We start from the raw sequence: 19121 nt of genomic DNA, 5'->3' as shown, positions 1-19121 counted from the left end.
ACAGTTGACAGACGTCCACAAATGTTGGGCTCCTTATCAACAATTTTTGATTTCAATATTGACGGTAAAGACGACGGTATGTCGAGTAGGCGGTTAATGGAATCGAGCGAATGATTGGCTGTCGATGTGTACATATATGTACTCGTATATATTCTTGAAAATATGTGCGGGTAGACCTTTTTCTGTCTTATAAATAACAAATAACTAAAAAGTTGACATGCGTTCTTATTTATGACTTATCAGCGCGATAAGCCACTTTGTGATCAGAATTTGTATGCAAAACTTGAACAAAAAAAATTACAAAAATTTTAATTTTTTATGAAAATTTAATATTTTATAACGGGATATCCAAGTAGAGGCACTTTTTCAATAGCCTTTTTTTGACAGATCACGCGTGAGTCGTGTCAAGCTGTCATGTTATTTTTGTTTAGTATTGTTTGGCATTTCATCATAGAAAGACTTACTGTTCTGTAGAGAATGTGTTTCGTTTCGCTCAACTTATAGTCAACATAATCGTGTTACTAAGCGTACTAATCGCAAAAACAACACCCATCTTGAGACCCAGCATTCATTATTCGATAATATTCGTCTAAACAGACCTCGTCCAGGACGCTGGAAAGAAAATATAGCAGCCGTAGCTAAGAGTGTATACGGAGACCGTGGAGAGTCGATTCGACGCAGTTCGTAACTACTCGGACTCACGTATGGAACGACTTGGCGTATTTTACGTCGAGATCTTAAATACAAAGCGAACAAAATACAGCTTGTGCAAGAACTAAAGCCTCCCGTCCTTCCCAAACGACAACGCTTTGATCCATGAGCTCTTAAAAAGTTAAAAGAAGATCCCACGTTTTCGAGTCAAATTTTGTTCAGTGATGAACCCCATTTCTGGCTCAATGGGTATGTTAAAAGGCAAAGTTACCGCATTTGGGCCGGAGAGCAACTTGAAGAGATTTAAGAGCTCCCATTTCATCCAGAAAAGACAACAGTTTGGTGTGGTTTGTAGGCCGGTCGAATCATCGGTCCATATTTCTTCAAAAATGTTACCGGTGACAACGTAACATGCTTCTGTTGTTTTAAGCTTTAATCTCTCCTTTAAAAAATATCGAAGCAAATCTAATCCAAATGCAATTTTAAATTATGGTGAAAGTTTTTTGCTCTGAGCAGTCACATACATTTTGTAGCGTTTTAATTGCATTAAAATATTCAGTTCAAGTAAATAACACAACAGAATTTTGTTGTATTCCAAACTCGCTTATCTGTGTATGTATGTTTTTGCTTTGCATTTTGAGATTGTAAATGCTCTTGAAACCATTTGGATTAACTGTACATTTGATGCGCTCGAAAACTTGTTTCTATGTATACTTGCTGCCTCCTATACAGAGATAAGCATGTTTATAAAATATTCGTACATAAGCATACGAAACAAAACACTGGCGTGCATAAAAATTGCATAGGTTTACAAAATCTTCAAAAACTTACTCAAAACGAGCATAAGTTCTACAGAATTAGGAATAGTAGCAGTTTGCTTGAAGGGTTACTGCTGAACTGAGGTACCAACGGACTTTGCTTCGGCCTTCTAAGATGATCGTTATATAATTCAAATGAACCCGAAGGACGTTCAATGTATTTGAACTGATGTTATATCGACGCAAGCGGCAAAGTATTAGACTTGGTTGAAATCTCAGCAGAATTTTGCAACATTCGGCAAAACATTGCCTCCGAAGTTCTTAATCAAACAAGTATTTTCGAACGCCGCAAACTCTCAAGCAATTTTCCGTACAGTCCCCTCATCAACTCTGAGAGAGTTCTCAAATGAGCGCCGAAAAATTAGTTCGGTATCATTCAATCTGTATGTTATATGTCATCAATGTCCCTACTTTTTTGTGTTATCTAAGATGTGTTGTATGCTTACCATTGTACCATTTTGTTGACAGCCGAGCTCGGAGAACCATATCAGATTTATTGTAGTTGAAAAGTTGATAATCTTTTATTCAGAAAAGCTACGAAATTTGCTCGAAAAAGTTCTTTAGTAGTTCGAAGATTTTAAAGAATATTTGAAGCTTGTTGTTCACTCAAAGTCTGTTTGTTCTCCTCATATATCATCTCATCTTCGTCATACAAAATCAGAAATTTGTTCAAAAGGTCATCAGGATTTCAAAAAACCAAATCATATAGATCACATGGAGTATAAATAAATTGAGCTGACATGGGATACAACAGCTGAGAAAAAGGCTCCGAATATTTTTGAGATTTATGTATGCCGAGTCAGATGGCGCTTAAACGTATATTAAAGAAGTATTATTTGGTTGTATGATAATGCAAAAACCTCTTAGAAGGGATAGTATTCTTTAACAGTCATAGAAAGACCACAAATTACACGGATCTTGAAGTAAAAATAGTCCTAAAAAGGTGTATCAACTGAGTTCAAAGTAGACTTCTTTCTACGCTCACTGATTCTGACAATCACTTTACACGGATTTTAGTAGACTTCCTTCTGCTTTCAACTCCGTTGATCCACTTTTTTAGAGCTATTTGTACTTCAAGATTCGTTTAAAATAATTACCAGAATCAGAGAACGTGCGTGATAATGATACCCATGCTAAAAGTGGCTAGGTGGTGAAAGAAATGGAAAAAATAATAGTATATACAAACGAATAGTAAACAGTTTTGATACTAACTAATCTCCCATGGGAGGATAGATCCATTTAACAACAGAATTTTTGTCCAAAATGGATAGAAACAAAACGAATTGGAGCCGTATTAATGCAAAAAAGATCTTAGAATAGTTTTTTATAACAATGTTATATGCGAAATAGTTCGATAAAAACCGAGGAGAAGATCCAAGTTAGCAATCTGATACACTTGTATAGTATACGACGATCTTCTCCTCGCTTCAACGTGGATAATATTTTTATACCCTGAACAGGATTTTCACGAATTTTTTAACAGCCAGAAGGAAACGTCGAAGTCGCTATAAAGTATATACATACAATTATGTACATAAATGACAACTGTGGCGTCCTGAGTCGATTAAGCCATGGCCGACGGTTTATGCGCGAACTCGTACCTAATTTTTTGAGATATTCTTCAGAAATTTTGCACACGTTCTTTTCTCCCCAAGAAACTGCTCATTCGTCGGAGTCGACCATATTGGACCTTTATAGCATATAGCTGTCATACAAACTGAACGATCAAAATCAAATTATTGTATGGAAAAGTTGTTTATTTAGCGAGATATCTTCGCCAAATTCAGTATGTATTATTGTCTAAGGCTATAATCAAAGTCTTGAAAAAATTGTGAAGATCGGATCACTATAGCATATAGCTGCCATACAAACTGAACGGTCGGAGTCAAGGGCTTGTATGGAAAACTTTCGCATTTGACAAGATATATTCACGAAATTTGGTATAGATTATTTTTCAAAGCAACAATGTAATCTCCGAAGAAATTGTTCAGATCGGCTTACTATAGCATATAGCTGCCATACAAACTGAACGGTCGGAGTCAAGGGCTTGTATGGAAAACTTTCGCATTTGACAAGATATATTCACGAAATTTGGCACAGTTTATTGTCCAAAGTAACGTTATAATCTTGGAGCATATTGTTGAAATCGGAGCACTATAGCATATAGCTGCCATACAAACTGAACGATCAAAATTAAGCTAAAGTTCTTTTTATACATTTTTTTAGCGATAAAAAATGCATCTGCACAGGGTATTAAAGCTGCGTTACACCCAACGTTTTGTTTTTGTATAATTTATATATAACATATGCTAATATTTGAGCACACCACTGTTATTTTTGTGCACTCACCAGTTGACAAGCTCATTGATAGAATTTACTTTGCATTTACACATAAATATTTACACATATATAAGCATATGTAACAATTTATATAAATTTGTATGCATGTGCATATGTATTTGTGTGTGTATTTAGTGATATTAAGCATTCTTGTATGATTGTATTTTCTTAAGTGCTTCTATGCTATTCAACAAATACACTGGTATAAATTACTAGATGCTCGTATCACTTAGATTGACAACTAAATGAGTGTAGGAAATATAGAAATACAAATGCAAATTATTTTACATGCGGTTAGAGGTAGATAAATGCATGTGTGTGTAGCAATGTATGCTTGTAATAAGTGAGACAAATAAATAAACTCGGTTTTGTTTGAAAATTAAATACATACATAAGTGCTGCTGATTTGAAGGTGAAAGATGAATAATGTGTAGATATGTATGTATGTATATACATATATATGTATAGCAGAATATATATACTTATGTAAATATGTAAAATCTGTTGTTTTTGCTCTCTTACTTATTTTGCTAAAATCTCTATATTCTAACTATAAAATGTTCTCTTTAATGCATTTCATTTGCTAACATCTGCTTTTGTCAGTTTCTAAGCAACTTGTTCAGTTGCATTTATTTTTTAATTATTTTTTGTCAGCGCTACAATAGTTGCATTAAATTTTGATTAAAATTGCTCTACAAAAGTGAAGTAATCAATTACATTAAAGCCTGTTAAGTGCTTCATCATTATTAATTTATATTTTTGTCTATTAATCAAAGTCAAATCATTGAACCAAAATTAAATTAAATACTTAATGAAAATATGTTGATTGTAAGCACATGAAACCCGTAAAAGCTGCACAATACATACGCTAGATTAATTACATTATATAAATTAACTCTTACATAACAATAGCAGCCCTAATATATATATATATATACAGACATAATACCCAATAATACCTAAGTACATAGATATACGTGTATATACCCAATTTCGCATCTAAGCTGGCTGTCTAGTCTGTCATATTATTATCTTCAGCGCTTTTAGCCCGTTATAGCTTTGGGCAAAGCCGCGCGGCTGATTGCAATTTGCAATTAAAATGCCATAAACATCATATTTAAGCGCAGTGTAATAATCACTTTATCTATTTGCGGCTATTTGGTGGAATAATTGTGGTTGTCGAAATTCGAGTCTGAGAAATTTACGATAATTACTTATGCATGCCGAAGCTGTTGTTTCCCTTTCATTGGGTGTGGTTACTACGTGGCGGATGCCAAACCCAGCGCACAACCTTGCTAGGTGATGAGTATAAATATTTCCACACATTTATACAATACAATACTTGTATAGCGAACCCGCTTGTTTCAATAGCGACTTTCGCTCGCAGACGCACCTCGGTTGAACAGAAGCTCCATTTAGACTTAGACATCGACTTAGACTTCAGTGAATCTTTACACCGAATATGTCGGAGTGGCTCTGCTGAAGCTTCCACTGTTTTGCCGTGATACCGTGCTCCACACGGGATGAATACCGCAACTTACACAAGGGTTTATCACCGTTCCAGGGTTCGCAGTGAGGACGTAAGAGAAGAAATTGAGTTTAGCCTTACAACTGTAATTGCTTACCCAACTGTAGCTGCTTACCCATATCTATACTTCATTATACCCTACGATTTATGGCCGAACACCGCAGCCGATGGAACAATTAGCTGTATGAGATATACGGGGACATTGACATACATATGTAGTTCAGGGAGTCAAGAGACGCTGGCTATGTCATGTTATCCAGATGGAAGGGAATACTCCAAGGTTGAATGTTTTCGATTCAGTACCCGCTGGTGGAAGCAGAGCATTAGGAAGACCTCCACTTCGTTGGAGAAATCTTTTTTCAGACAAGAGCTTTACTTAGATCGATCAGTTTGCTGACCGCTATCGGCAGTTCCGAGTAGTGAGCAGGTTCTTAGTGAAAAAAGGACAAATGCAAATTTCCAGGTCGATATCTTAAAAAATTAGATACTAGTTCGCTTATTTATTAACAGGTGGACATGGCTAAATCGACTCAGCTCAACATACTGATCATTTATAGATAGTTATCTTATAGGGTTTCCGTCGTTTCCTGCTTAAAAATATGCTTTTATAGAATTTAATGTACTTTATTAAGCTATCATTTATTTTGAGTTCCTTCTGGAGTTCGGTTACGGGATCAAGATCCGAGAAATTCTGTCTAGTGATAAGTAAGATTTTTCTGCTTAAAATTAACTTAAATTCAAAAGAAAAAACTTGTTATTGCTATAGCGGACCGCATAAAATGAAGGTACCGAAGGTCTAGTCAAAATTTTGGTATTCGAACAAATAGCAGCTTTCCAAAAAAGTTTTTTTATTGTGAAATTACACTTCAGCGTTATTAAATCGAAATTAGTGTAAAAAACGTATTCCTTCTATGATACCTGACAAATATAGCATCCAAATTTCAAGCCAATCGGCCCAGCCGTTTCGGAGAACATTTCCTCAACTGTTTCTTGAAAAAGCGTTTCGAAAAATCAGGTGTTTCAGGCTTTGAGAGTCAATTATACTAAGTTAAAAAGTCTTACAAAATACGCGCTTCTCCGAAACTATTTACCGCGACCACTTCGGATAAAATATAACTCCTTAAATAGATTATAAGCACTGAGGGCCTTAAAAATACTCTTTTATTTATGTTTTGTGAAAATTTGTTTGTGAAAGCTCTTTGAAATTTGTGAAAGCTCTTTGGAATTAGTGAAAGCTCCTTGAAATGAGAGCGAGTTTACTGAAAACAGTCAATCCTCACTAAAATTAGTGAAAATTCTTCCAAATTACTGAAAGTTTTTTAAAATGAGAGCGAGTTTTCTGAAAGCTGTAAAACCTCATCAAAGATGGTGAAAGCTCTGTTGGATATTAAAAGTCGTATGGATTATGCAAAGATACGAGGCAAGCTAACAACACGCTTTTTATATATGTACATATGTAAATTATTAAGTAGTGAAAGCTCTGCTAGCGTGAAATCTACAAAAAGTGATTCATATAAGCAAAAAAATCTCACTAAAAAATAGTGAAAGCATTTTCAAACACTAATATTGGAATTTTTTAGTGTTAAGTAGCGCTGAAAAGGCTCAAAGTTGTTTTATTATGTAGTGAAAGCTGTAAAAAATCGAAAAAATTATCATCTTGTTTTTTTTTTTTTTTATTGTGAAGGTGGGCTTATGTTGATTTGTGATACTTGATATTTACCGGTTCATTGTTCCCTGAAAGCTCTTGAAATACAAAACTCATGAAAGTGAGAGTCATAATTTCATACATTTTTACTTTAAATAAATAGTCCTTAGTAAAATGATGTGCAAAATTTAGTTCATTGGAATCACTAGAAAGTGAAAGCTCTCTTAGGTGAAAGTTACTATTATTACTTCATAGATCTTTTTTTTATTTTTAAGAATGAGTAAAAGCTCGTTGCGTCGAAATTTATAAGAATAACTTACCGAAATGCAAGGAAACGCTTTATTCGTCCCGTGAAAGCCCGTTGCATCGAAATTTTTAAGAATAACTTACCGATTTAATCATGAAATTCAAAAAAAAGGCTTTGCCCACCAATGAAAGCTCGAATGAAAAATTTTTGCACACAAATTCAAACTTAAAAATATAATATTTTTCACTGTGTATTGAATATAGAAAAGATATTGAATATAGAAAATACCGTTATATTATTATTATTTTGAATATTACGATTACAAAATTCATTATTGCGGCGAAAAATATTTATTTAACTACCTCTCCCTACGACCGTGAACCTATTAAAAGAAATTCAAAAAAATTCTTGGCAAATCGTTTGTTGTTTTATGAAGAGATTACCTACATTTTAGGTAATCAACGTGTGTTTACCGTCCTCTACCTACCTCCCTGCTACCTGCCGCACACTACCTGTCTCTTTCTACACTTTACCACGCGCTAGTATAAAAGCGCACACACGTCGGCACTCTACTCAGTCCATACTCAACCATACTACAATCAACAGTCAGCGTTCTAACTGCAGCGCAACCCTTTGTCATACCACATCGATCACTACGCTGCCCACTTGCCATGCCCTACTTTCGCTCTAGCTACACCTTCAGCATTGAGGGCAGTACGCGTACCTTCCATCATCGCTGGTGCATGGCCGGACGTGTGTACGAGTGTGACGCTTGCAGCACTACATGTGATGTACGCGCTGCATATTCGAAACATTGGTCTGGTGTGGGACGTACGCTTTGCAGTGCCGAACAACGCACGCAGCTGAAAACAATAGAGGAGCAACGCATAAACAATTTCATACTTTGCAACGAGCGTAACAGGAGCACTAATGAATTCTTGCTGGACGCCGGCATACAAGCCATACCGCAGTTGTTGCGCCTACTTTTTCATGACGCCGCGCGCCTACACATTCGTTTGAGTTTCTATGTGCGCGCCTTGAACGAAACGGATTTTCTATTCTGCAGCAGCGAATTGGCGATAGAGCATCACCTGGATATTAGCGAGACTGTGGATGTATTATTTCTCATGCTGCTGGAAAAAATCGAAGCCTATATGTACGCTTGTTATCCGACGCGCGCTGCTGAGTACAGCGTGAAGCGCATAAAGATTTATGTACGCCGCGAATTGAATACAACAGCATCAACAACAAATGCGCCCACGAAATGCATACTGCCGCTGCAGTATCGTGTGAAGCACGCCACCGCTGCACCTAGCGCGCAGGCGGTCAGCGCGTCCGTTGCTGCTGATGCGAATCTATATCGCTTCCGGATTTGCGCGCGCACGCAAGAATTGTACGTGGTACCCTATCAGCTCGGTAAATGTGCGAGCAATGCATGCGATAGTGAAGTGCAGCGCGCGCAACAAACTTGGGATCGCATAGGCTGTGGCGCGCATTACATACAGTTGCAGAGTATCGATGGCGCTCAACAGCAGCTTTTGGAGATCTCGAACATAACGCGCTTTCTACGCACCGATGAGGAGGATCACGTGCACACGTGTGTCCAATGCAAGGCGAATTTTACACAGCGCACTAAATTTCAGCTACACAAGGCGCTGGATTGTGGACGCGGCTTTGAGGTACTTCAACTGGACAGTGATAATCTGGAGATCTACGAGCACTGCTTCCAAATGCGTTGTGACAACTACAACTGGCCGCTTTTTGGTATTATAGAATGAGAGGTGTGGGACTTTAGTACTATAATTGTTAGGAAGATTCTTATTTATATGAAAAAATATAATATACGAGAAAATAAAAATGAAATCTACTTTTATTTAATTTTAATAATTAACAGGATTAGTTCATTGCCCTCGAAGCATTTTTTGTAGTTTATGAGATTTACCTTCTCTAAGCAATCCATTTATCTGCTCTTTTGGTTAGTTATTTTTGACTTCTGAATTTTCAGCAAAATTTCGTGGAGGATTCTTCTGATCTCTGAACTATTTTGAATTTGAATATATTGGGTAGTCGAAAAAGTCTTTTCGTATTTTATCAATAGATGTCGTTGTCATTATAAATATAAAAAAATAAGTTGAAGTTTGCTTAAAAGTACGAAAAGACTTTTTCGACCTCCAAATTCATACACGAGATATTTTCAGACTGTATAAATATCATATAGACCTCTCATATTCGAGAACCTAAGACTTCCAAGCAATTTCCATTAACAATCGAATAATAAATCTACAAGTATATTATAGTATATTTCTAGATTCGAGATCATATATCTCTAATATTAACTAAACTTCCAAATAATTGTATATACATATTTTCTAAATATAAATTTTATATTATGTAAAGCTCTAACATTCTAAAACCTACCTTCGACCATTTGTCAGTAAGACTTCCAAGCCATTTCCAGTGACAATAAGATCTTCACGCTAAAAACAGAAAGAAATTATTCTGTCTCTACATTCAAAATCTTAAAGTAGAGAAAAAAATAAAAGCTTTAAAAGCTCTGGGGATCTCAAAGCTCTTTTTCAATGCTTTTACATTACTATGTTAAAATTGTATTAATATTGTAATACACGTAAAGCTTCCTAAACATAATAGAAAGTCTATGAAAGCTCTGAGGATCTCAAAGCTCTTTATTCAAGCCTTTTACTTTTATATGCTAACAATCAATTTAGTGTAATTTATGGTACTCGTCCGCTTTTTTCAGGTTACAGTAAAACTTTACCAAAAAGCTTTGAAAGTTATCAAACCTCAAAAAGCTTCTACTAGTAGTCATTGATTTGTGTATCTTATAATATGTGTTTTTTATTGTTTAAATGTAAAAATTTAGAAAAGCCTTGAAAGCTCTGAGGATCTCAAGGCTCTTTTTTCATGTCTTTTACTTTAATATGATAACATTGTGTTAATTTACTCGTCCGCTGTTTTTTCAGGGTACAGTGAAAGTTTACCCAAAAGCTTTGAAAGCTTTCAAAGTATATATATTTCTTCTTATAAACCCAAAATTATACTCGTTACAAAATTTCCGTTTTTGAGCATTTAAACAAAAAAGCTTTAAAAGCTCTGAGCGTTAATTTTTTCCAATTTTTCCATTGATATACTAAAAATATTTCATAATACCGAATAGTTTGTTCAGCTCTTTACATCATGACTATTTAAAGTTGAAGCTTTCAACATTGTAAAAGCTCGTTTAACTGTTTACATACGTTAAGGCTGTATATATGCTTCTCAGTGCTATATGTTTACTTTTAAGATCTGATTTTTTACCAAAAACAGTGAACTTTCGTCTCAGACGGTTTAACAGAAACTCTTTTAAAGCTCAGAGCGTTACAAAAGCTTTTATTGAAGATATTTAACTTTATTCAATTATTTTTAAATTATTTCTGGTTATTTTTTCCATTCTGTTTAATTTATTTATTGTCTTTTTTACACTTTATTCTAATTTATTTCAACTTCCTACTTCCTATAACTGTTCTTAATTCAATTTGAAATAATCAAGACTGTCTTCCCATCACTAGGCAATTTATCACTCTCAATTCCTTCATTGCTGTCATTTAACAATTTCCGCCAATTTCTGTGCCAATTAAATTCAAATTTAATCAGTTCAACACGAAATTTCGTCGCGGATTAACTGTGATAGTGCCGCCAGGTGCTGCTGATGTTTGCGGTGGCCACAATGCTAATTAGCTGGCATAAGCGACAGCTGTCAGGTTAACTTACCACTTTCCGCTTCTCTTATACTCACCACCACCACCACATCACCTCACAGAACTTTAACTGTGCCTTTGCTCATTCGTTCATTTATAGAAATTACGCTTAGTCTTCTTCACATTGAGTTAAGAAAACTTCCAGGAAGACATGGCTTCAACGTCGCGTTCTTATATAATTATTATTTGATAAAATAAATTTATTAAAGGTAATTAGTTGTATGTTCGTGTTTGAAATATATCTCATAGCAACAGGTGTGTCTTAAAAAGGATGTAATTACAAATTCATTTGAGCAGAAATTATGCAAATTAGTTCGGAGTATGTAGCTAAAAACCTAGAAAAAAGCTTTGAGATTTTTAATGAATATTTATATCAGAATTTATTAGCTGCTTGAAGGATATACCATATATAATTCAAAAGAATGAGGAAGGAAACTATGTGAGAAGCTATCAATTAGTTATTTAAAGTAAAAGCTTTTGACTGTTAAGTGAAAGCTCTCATTTGATTTGGAGTTAAAGCAAGTTGAAGTTGCCGAATATTTAAATTTAGCTAACATTTTTATACCCGTGAAGTATAAAATCTGTATACGTATTGCATTGTTAAAGCTTTTGACCCCAAAGTGAAAGCTCTCATTTGATATTGATGATAGTTTAAGATATCGGATCCTCGATATATGTAGATAACATTTCAGAATTTTCTTTGCAAATTTAAAGGTTTTGCCTAAGCTTTCCAATGTCAATATATGTGAAATGTTAAAGTAAAAGCTTTGGCGTCACAGTGAAAGCTCTTTCACTTGCATTTTAATTAGTAGCAAGTTTACTTTGTCGAATGTTTAATATATTATAAAAGTTAAGTTGCAGCATATGAAATCTATAAATTGTTTTGGTCAAGCAAAAGCTTTGTACGCCACAGTGAAAGCTATTATTTCATATTACTTAAAGACAAGTATATGTTGCCGAAATTCTAACTTTGGATATAATTTTCGGAGAACTAAAATATGTTTATAGAAGACTTAAAGTGAGAGCTTTTGATACAGTGAAAGCTCGTATTTGGTTTTACGTTGTCGAATGTCTAATCTTAGATAACAATTGTGAATCTTCCAGAGTTAAATTCTAATCATAAAGCAGTTAGAGTGAAAGCTTGTAACGCCACAGTGAAAGCTCCTATTTTATTGTGATTAAAAATAAATATAGGTTGTCGAATGTGTAAATTCAGATAACATTTGCGAACTTCCCAAAAGTGCAGTCTATATAATAAAACTTACTAAAAAAATTAAGGTTGAAGCTTTTGCCTCCAAAGTGAAAGCTCTAGTTTGCTTTTAATCACAGCACTTTTATATAGACATGTATATAACCTCTATATATACATAATAACTTCCCATATATAAAATGTGTTCATTACAGAGTTGCACTAAGAGCTTTTGACCCCAAAGTGAAAGCTCTTTTTTGATATTAATGATAGTTTAAAATATTGGATTCTCGATATACATAGATAACATTTCAGAATTTTAGTGAAAGCTACAAAAATCTTTGAAATTTTAAAGCTTTTGCTTAAGCTTCCCAAAGTCATTTACATATGTGAAATGTTATTATTGAATATTCTATTATTATATCCTACAACCAAGTATTATTTAATACTATAAAGAATTATTAAGCGACAAAATAATCCAGCTTTTAATCACTTTTTGAATAATCTTTTTGGTTTTCTTGAGCGTTTCTTTATTGACTTTGTTTGCCATAAAATTTCTCTATGTGAATCCCATTTGTGTGCTTTGGTTTATATCTATAAATATCTCCACAATTTGAAATTTATGTCTTGCATTTCCGAGCTCATCAAATATTCTAAATTTGTGTGACTCCATGCCATCAAAAGTAAAACAAATAACACTTGAAAAGTTTTGCCTGAATTTACCGCTCTCTTCCAATGCTTTGCGTTCTGCCAAACGCATTGCATTCGCTCTTCCGTTCGCCAAAGCAAGCACTTAAGCATTTGCCAACTGCCACGCAAACATAAATCCCCACCAACCGCAAATAAATTTTCTTCAAATGTCAACTCAAAAGAAAACTATACGTGCGTATGCGAGGACTCTCATTCCATACACACATACATACATACATACATATGCATATAAGGGCGTATGTGTTTGCATGAAAATAATAAAAATAATTGTAAATAAATTACGAAAGTTTTATGGGTAAACGAAGGCAAAGAGCACATGGCTTGTCGGCAACCTTTGAGGAATTTGCGACCAGAGTTTTGTTTCAAAAATGATGTAGAGCATGCTATAAACTCGTGTTCGATTAGCAAGTGAGACGAGCTGGCAAGGATCTCAAAGGCGATTATGTATTTTTGTTAGCGGTCTTCTAACTCTGGCGAGTCTGATTTCTAGTTTTCTGTTTTTGTATATAAGTAGACTTTGTGGCTTATATTTGCGGACCCGTGAGGAGCCAGAGTTCATAACTAAAAGAGAGAAAGCTTCAGCGGGCCACTCCGACATTCGATTTAAATGTTCGCTGAAGTCTAATTGCAACGCCTGTGCACCATAGGTGCGGCTGCGAGCGGGCTAAGTATATAAATGTGTAGAAAACTTTATACTCCTCGCCTAACGAGGATTTGCGCTGGGTTTCCACCACGTAGAAACCACTCCCATAAGAAATGAAACAACAACCTCGAATGAAAGACCCCATTTTTGATGACGATCACAGCAAACGTAATAAGAACTATGATATGACCTATGTTGAAAAGGAGCCGCTGCCCAGCTGGTTGATGTCCCCATAAAAGTAAATACTGACATCACCGCCATCCAATAAATGTAAAGGATGGCTGATTGAGGCTGATCGACTTCACAGGGGCCCAAAATGGCATCAATACCAACAACAATATCAGCCTTGAAATCGAACGCAAAACCATTCTTGCCAACAGGTGCTACTTTGGACTGTGTAGGCAATTGAAAAATAAAGTCCTCTCTCTACGAACAAAGACCAAGCTCTATAAGTCCTACATTATTATCATTGTAATAACATCATGAGAAGAGGCGGTCTTAGAAGTGTTCGAGAGAAAAGTTTTTCGGAATATTTATATGTAGTCTTTTCCGCATTGGCAACAGCGAATACCGCAGTCGAGGGAACGATAAGCTGAACGAAATATACCGCGACATTGACATAGATCAGAAAATCAAAAAATAGCGACTGCGCTGGGTAGCTCTTGTTGTCCGGATCAACGAGAGCATTGAAGGTTTTCGATTCGCTTTCCCTCTCAACTTCTCTCACTATCGTTCTCTTTCTCCTTCACTCTCTTTATTTAAATACCTTTCCCTCTCAACTTCTCTCACTATCGTACTCTTTCTCCTTCACTCTCTTTATGTAAATACCTTTTTATCTTCTCCTCTGTATCAGCTCTTGCCTCTTCATGTGGTGTACCATTTCTTTGTCTCCCTCATTATGGACCTTATGTTTTCCTTTCCTTCATCTTACTATCGAAATATCCTCTCCTTTGTATCGTTACATACCTTTCTACCTAATTTTGCATCCTTTTCTCTCTCTCACTATTGTTATTTATGTTTCTTCTCATTATCTCTATATCATTTTATATTTCTTTTTTCTTGTTACTCTCTTACTCTCCATCCTACTACTAATAATAGTATATTATATTATTTCAGTACAATACTCCCAAAAAACTACACTAATGCTCCCTGGGGAGACTTAGGTACCACTAAAAATGCCACAATGCATAACTATACCCACGTAAACAAACAATAGTTGCCGCTAGCCGCAATACCTACCCACTTACAGCATTATTGTCCTTGGCAACTGCCACCAAAAGGATTTACATAAGTAATTGTTGTGGTATTTCAAAGTTCAAGTCAGTAATGCAATTAGCATTAACGACAAACAAACAACTGAGCGCGAACAATGGACAGACAAAGAGAGAGATTTACCAGACAAACGGACAAATGAACAACACAATGGAATGCAACCAAAATATTCGCAGGCAACGGAGAGAATTTTAAGCTACCGCCGAGCGTAAGCGTACCCGTAAAGAAGCTAGGTAGTAAGAAGTACTACGGAATGCAGTAATGCAAATGGCAAAATAAATGCGTTTCAGTTAGGTGTCTTAAAGCAGAAAGAAGGTCTTAAAGAATGAAGGAAAAGACAAAGAATAATAGACAGACGTAATTGTTTGCCTCACTTGCGTCCAGATTTCCAGGTGGGTGTAGAAAATCATAATAGTCATGAATCCTTATAGTTAATGAGGGCAATTAACTGCACTCAAATAGATAAGTACCTTAAATCTCAGTATTGAAGATGATAAGGTTCCTAAGATAAATTGTTAACAACAAGTGTGAAGATGCCATGAATAAGAGGAAAGTGATTTAAGAAATCATGCCAAGGGCTGTTTGTGATTCTTGGTTTCACCAAGCCTCGAAACAATTTTTATTGAATGTTTTTTTTGCTTCGGTACAGAAGGTTTTGTACAAGATTTAATATAAAAAAGAATTTAGTAGAAGACTCACATAGCCTGTGGTGCAAATGTTTTCATATTTTCCGCCGCAAAACAACGGCAAAGTGTGGCTTTCTGCTTTTCCCTTATACTTGAAAACCAAGAGCAATGATAAAATACATATTCAGAGTCTTCTATACAGTACGGACTAGGTTAGGTTAGATGGCTGATCAAAGATCACACGTAGACTAATAAGGTAGTCCTTTGTGATGGCATTGAAAAAGAACTCCCGTGTTCGAACTTACAGATTGGCGAAGCGCTTTCTAGCCAATAACGGTACGGACTAAGGCCATTACGAAATTTGTAAAAGTATAAATTTGGAAAAGTAAAAGTAAAAATACTTGGGTCAGCTGAAAATCCAGATGCCCATTCTGTGGATCCGTTGTTCTTTACTGCCACATTGCGATACTTTTGGTTCGCCCAAAAGGGGAATGGGTCCAGATGCCCATTCTGTGGATCCGTCGTTCTTTACTGCCACATTGCGATACTTTTGGTTCTCTCTTCTTTTCCTTCTGTTGTGGACGACTCTCATAGCTGGATTCTTAGAAATATTATATATACCTCCATTTGTATTCCTCTGTATAAAGTAATTATTGTTGTTTTGTTAGCAGCGGAATAACGTTGACCCAAGATCCTTAACTATCATGTATTCGAGATCAAGGGTAAAAAATATCTAAAATTATGTCCTTCCCCGTCGTTACGACTTTAAAACCTGACACCTAAAACTTCCACTTCTTTCTGTACAAGGGTCCTCGTACAGTAGAATTTTAAGTATGAAAGTTGTGGTTGTAGATTTTCAATTCGAACTTCTCAACTAAACAGTCGATACGATTTTTGTTATCATTCCAAATGGCTGGGTTCGTAGCCCAGTTGATTGGATTTGAAGCGCAGGTGAATGAGAATATAAAGCCTTGTACTTAAAGTTCCCACTACTACTTCTGCTGGACTCTTGTCAAAATCGTCCACTTGAGAATCACAAAACACCTAGAAAGGTTTAAAATCTATCTTGAATTCTAAACCGATTCGTGTCGATATTACAGATAGACTAAGTCCTAACTATAAATGCAAATACTTCGTGTAAATTTTAAATTTGGATGAGAAACCTGGCAAACATCTGACAAAGTTCTCCATGTATGTGAAAAGAAGGAACGATTCTGTATCATGAATTCATATTTTCTAGGAACTGACCCATTAAGAGGTTCTTTACCTATAGAGGTAACGAAATAACATCTCATGTATTCGGTCGCCTGCAGTCAATGAGATAAATAGGATGTATTTTTTCCATGGCTAAATGCCGAGGATAGCATTAACCTCGGCAAACCTACTTAACCTTACTTTTTTGGCGCTTAACTGTTTTAGGCTCGCTAGTGTTAACATAACCTAACTTTATGAGGGTCACGTATGGCTTAAATTGAGAATTTTTCGAGCTCAGGCAAATCAGTTAAAAACCAGTTTTATTTTATATTTTGAGCAACCTACTCTCCGAGTAAATAAAACACATTTTTCCATATTTTTAGATTTCAATATTTTTATTTGCGAAAATTAAATTTTCGAATATTTCCTTTCGTGCATTATTATTATACATACCACACACAACTTTTTTCATACATTTTTAATTTTATCTTCATTAATTTTAATATAGATATAGTCAATATTGGCACACTGTAATATAATTAAAAATAATAAAATATAAATTAATTAAATATTAATACAATTATTACTATTAAACGCTAAAATTTGAATTTTTACACAACGCACTTTAATATTTTTTTATTGATTTTAATTTTGCTCGGCGCTCACTTTAAATAAATTAAATATGCAGCTGACAGCAGCAAAGATTGGAACCGCGCCAATGTCACCTCACATTTCTGCCACAACCGCAACCACCACAGCGACAGAAGCAGCAGTAACGGTAAAGAGCCTCAGCTTCAGCGTCAGCTGAGTTGTCAATTGTGGCAGCTGCCGCAGCTTAACTTTCACTGTCAACTGTCAGGCAACTGTCAACTTTCGCCTGCGCATTTTCTTTACCCCTGCCGCAGCGCTGCTTACGCCCGCTCTCTCTACTTAACGCCGCGCAACAATAAAGAAAAATAATTCTTGTTATTGTTGGCGGCACTTTTGGCCCAGTGCAAGGTTGTCACGTTTCATGAAATTGAGCAACGCTGCGTTTCCACGTACACGCACCACGTAATGTAACCCCTCGCTCTTTCTCACTCTCCCAATCTCTTATTATTAGCAAGTGCAGGAGTGCTTGCATGCGAAGTAGAAGTTGCAGAAAGCGTGCTGCACGACGCTCGGCTGACAAAGTTTAAACTCATCTCAATTTACTTCGAAATTAAATTTTCGTTATAGTCACGTTTCGTCAGCGTTTGATGCTTAAATTTCCAACATTTAATTGTGTCACTCTTCGCGGGGGAGCAGGCGACGTGCGGGCACAAGCGCTGCTGTGCGCGCGAGGCAGAGTGATGTGTGCTGACACACAGCGTTGATTTTTGCGCTTCTCATTGTCTGCTCCAGGCGCATTCAGTCTGTACGTCACATCAAATAGAATGGTGAATCAATCGCAAAACTTTAATCTTTATGGCGAAAATAAGTTGGGAGAAATAAACTTTTTACTTGCACTTAAGTATGACTAACTGAAATGAGAAGAATGAGTTAAATAGCACAAAGAGAATTTTTAATACTTTTCATGAGTTGATTAAAAATGTTAATAATTTTGCTCGGGGAAATATTTACTAACGGGTGATTTTTTTGAGGTTAGGATTTTCATGCATTAGTATTTGACAGATCACGTGGGATTTCAGACATGGTGTCAAAGAGAAAGATGCTCAGTATGCTTTGACATTTCATCATGAATAGACTTACTAACGAGCAACGCTTGCAAATCATTGAATTTTATTACCAAAATCAGTGTTCGGTTCGAAATGTGCAAGATCGACAAATTTTGTTCAGCGATGAGGCTCATTTCTGGTTGAATGGCTACGTAAATAAGCAAAATTGCCGCATTTGGGGTGAAGAGCAACCAGAAGCCGTTCAAGAACTGCCCATGCATCCCGAAAAATGCACTGTTTGGTGTGGTTTGTACGCTGGTGGAATCATTGGACCGTATTTTTTCAAAGATGCTGTTGGACGCAACGTTACGGTGAATGGCGATCGCTATCGTTCGATGCTAACAAACTTTTTGTTGCCAAAAATGGAAGAACTGAACTTGGTTGACATGTGGTTTCAACAAGATGGCGCTACATGCCACACAGCTCGCGATTCTATGGCCATTTTGAGGCGAAAACTTCGGACAACAATTCATCTCAAGAAATGGACCCGTAAGTTGGCCACCAAGATCATGCGATTTAACGCCTTTAGACTATTTTTTGTGGGGCTACGTCAAGTCTAAAGTCTACAGAAATAAGCCAGCAACTATTCCAGCTTTGGAAGACAACATTTCCGAAGAAATTCGGCTATTCCGGCCGAAATGCTCGAAAAAGTTGCCCAAAATTGGACTTTCCGAATGGACCACCTAAGACGCAGCCGCGGTCAACATTTAAATGAAATTATCTTCAAAAAGTAAATGTCATGAACCAATCTAACGTTTCAAATAAAGAACCGATGAGATTTTGCAAATTTTATGCGTTTGTTTTT

General features: G+C 35.9%; 2 protein-coding genes across 3 annotated transcripts in view; one reads left to right on the top strand and one right to left on the bottom strand.

The window, feature by feature from the left end:
• The first annotated feature begins 7808 nt into the window (after positions 1-7808).
• LOC105232203 (protein terminus) lies at positions 7809-9096 on the top strand. The gene has a single exon (XM_011213832.4). It carries the CDS (start codon positions 7901-7903, stop codon positions 9005-9007), a length of 1107 nt encoding a protein of 368 aa, XP_011212134.2. The 5' UTR covers positions 7809-7900; the 3' UTR covers positions 9008-9096.
• A 7926-nt stretch (positions 9097-17022) lies between these two features.
• Positions 17023-19121, bottom strand: part of LOC105232202 (uncharacterized) — a 30544-nt gene continuing 28445 nt past the window's right edge. The window contains exon 7 of one of the 2 annotated variants that reach the window (XM_049454955.1): positions 17023-18013. The gene's annotated coding sequence lies outside the window, so the exon portion shown is untranslated. Of the gene's footprint in view, positions 18122-19121 lie in introns of both variants that reach the window. The other variant, XM_049454954.1, reaches the window with a different exon arrangement.

Source organism: Bactrocera dorsalis, chromosome 4 (genome assembly GCF_023373825.1).
Source record: "Bactrocera dorsalis isolate Fly_Bdor chromosome 4, ASM2337382v1, whole genome shotgun sequence".
In the NCBI taxonomy this organism is placed as follows: domain Eukaryota; kingdom Metazoa; phylum Arthropoda; class Insecta; order Diptera; family Tephritidae; genus Bactrocera; species Bactrocera dorsalis.
Note: the sequence above shows the minus strand (reverse complement) of the source record. Positions and strands in the feature narration are given on the sequence as shown.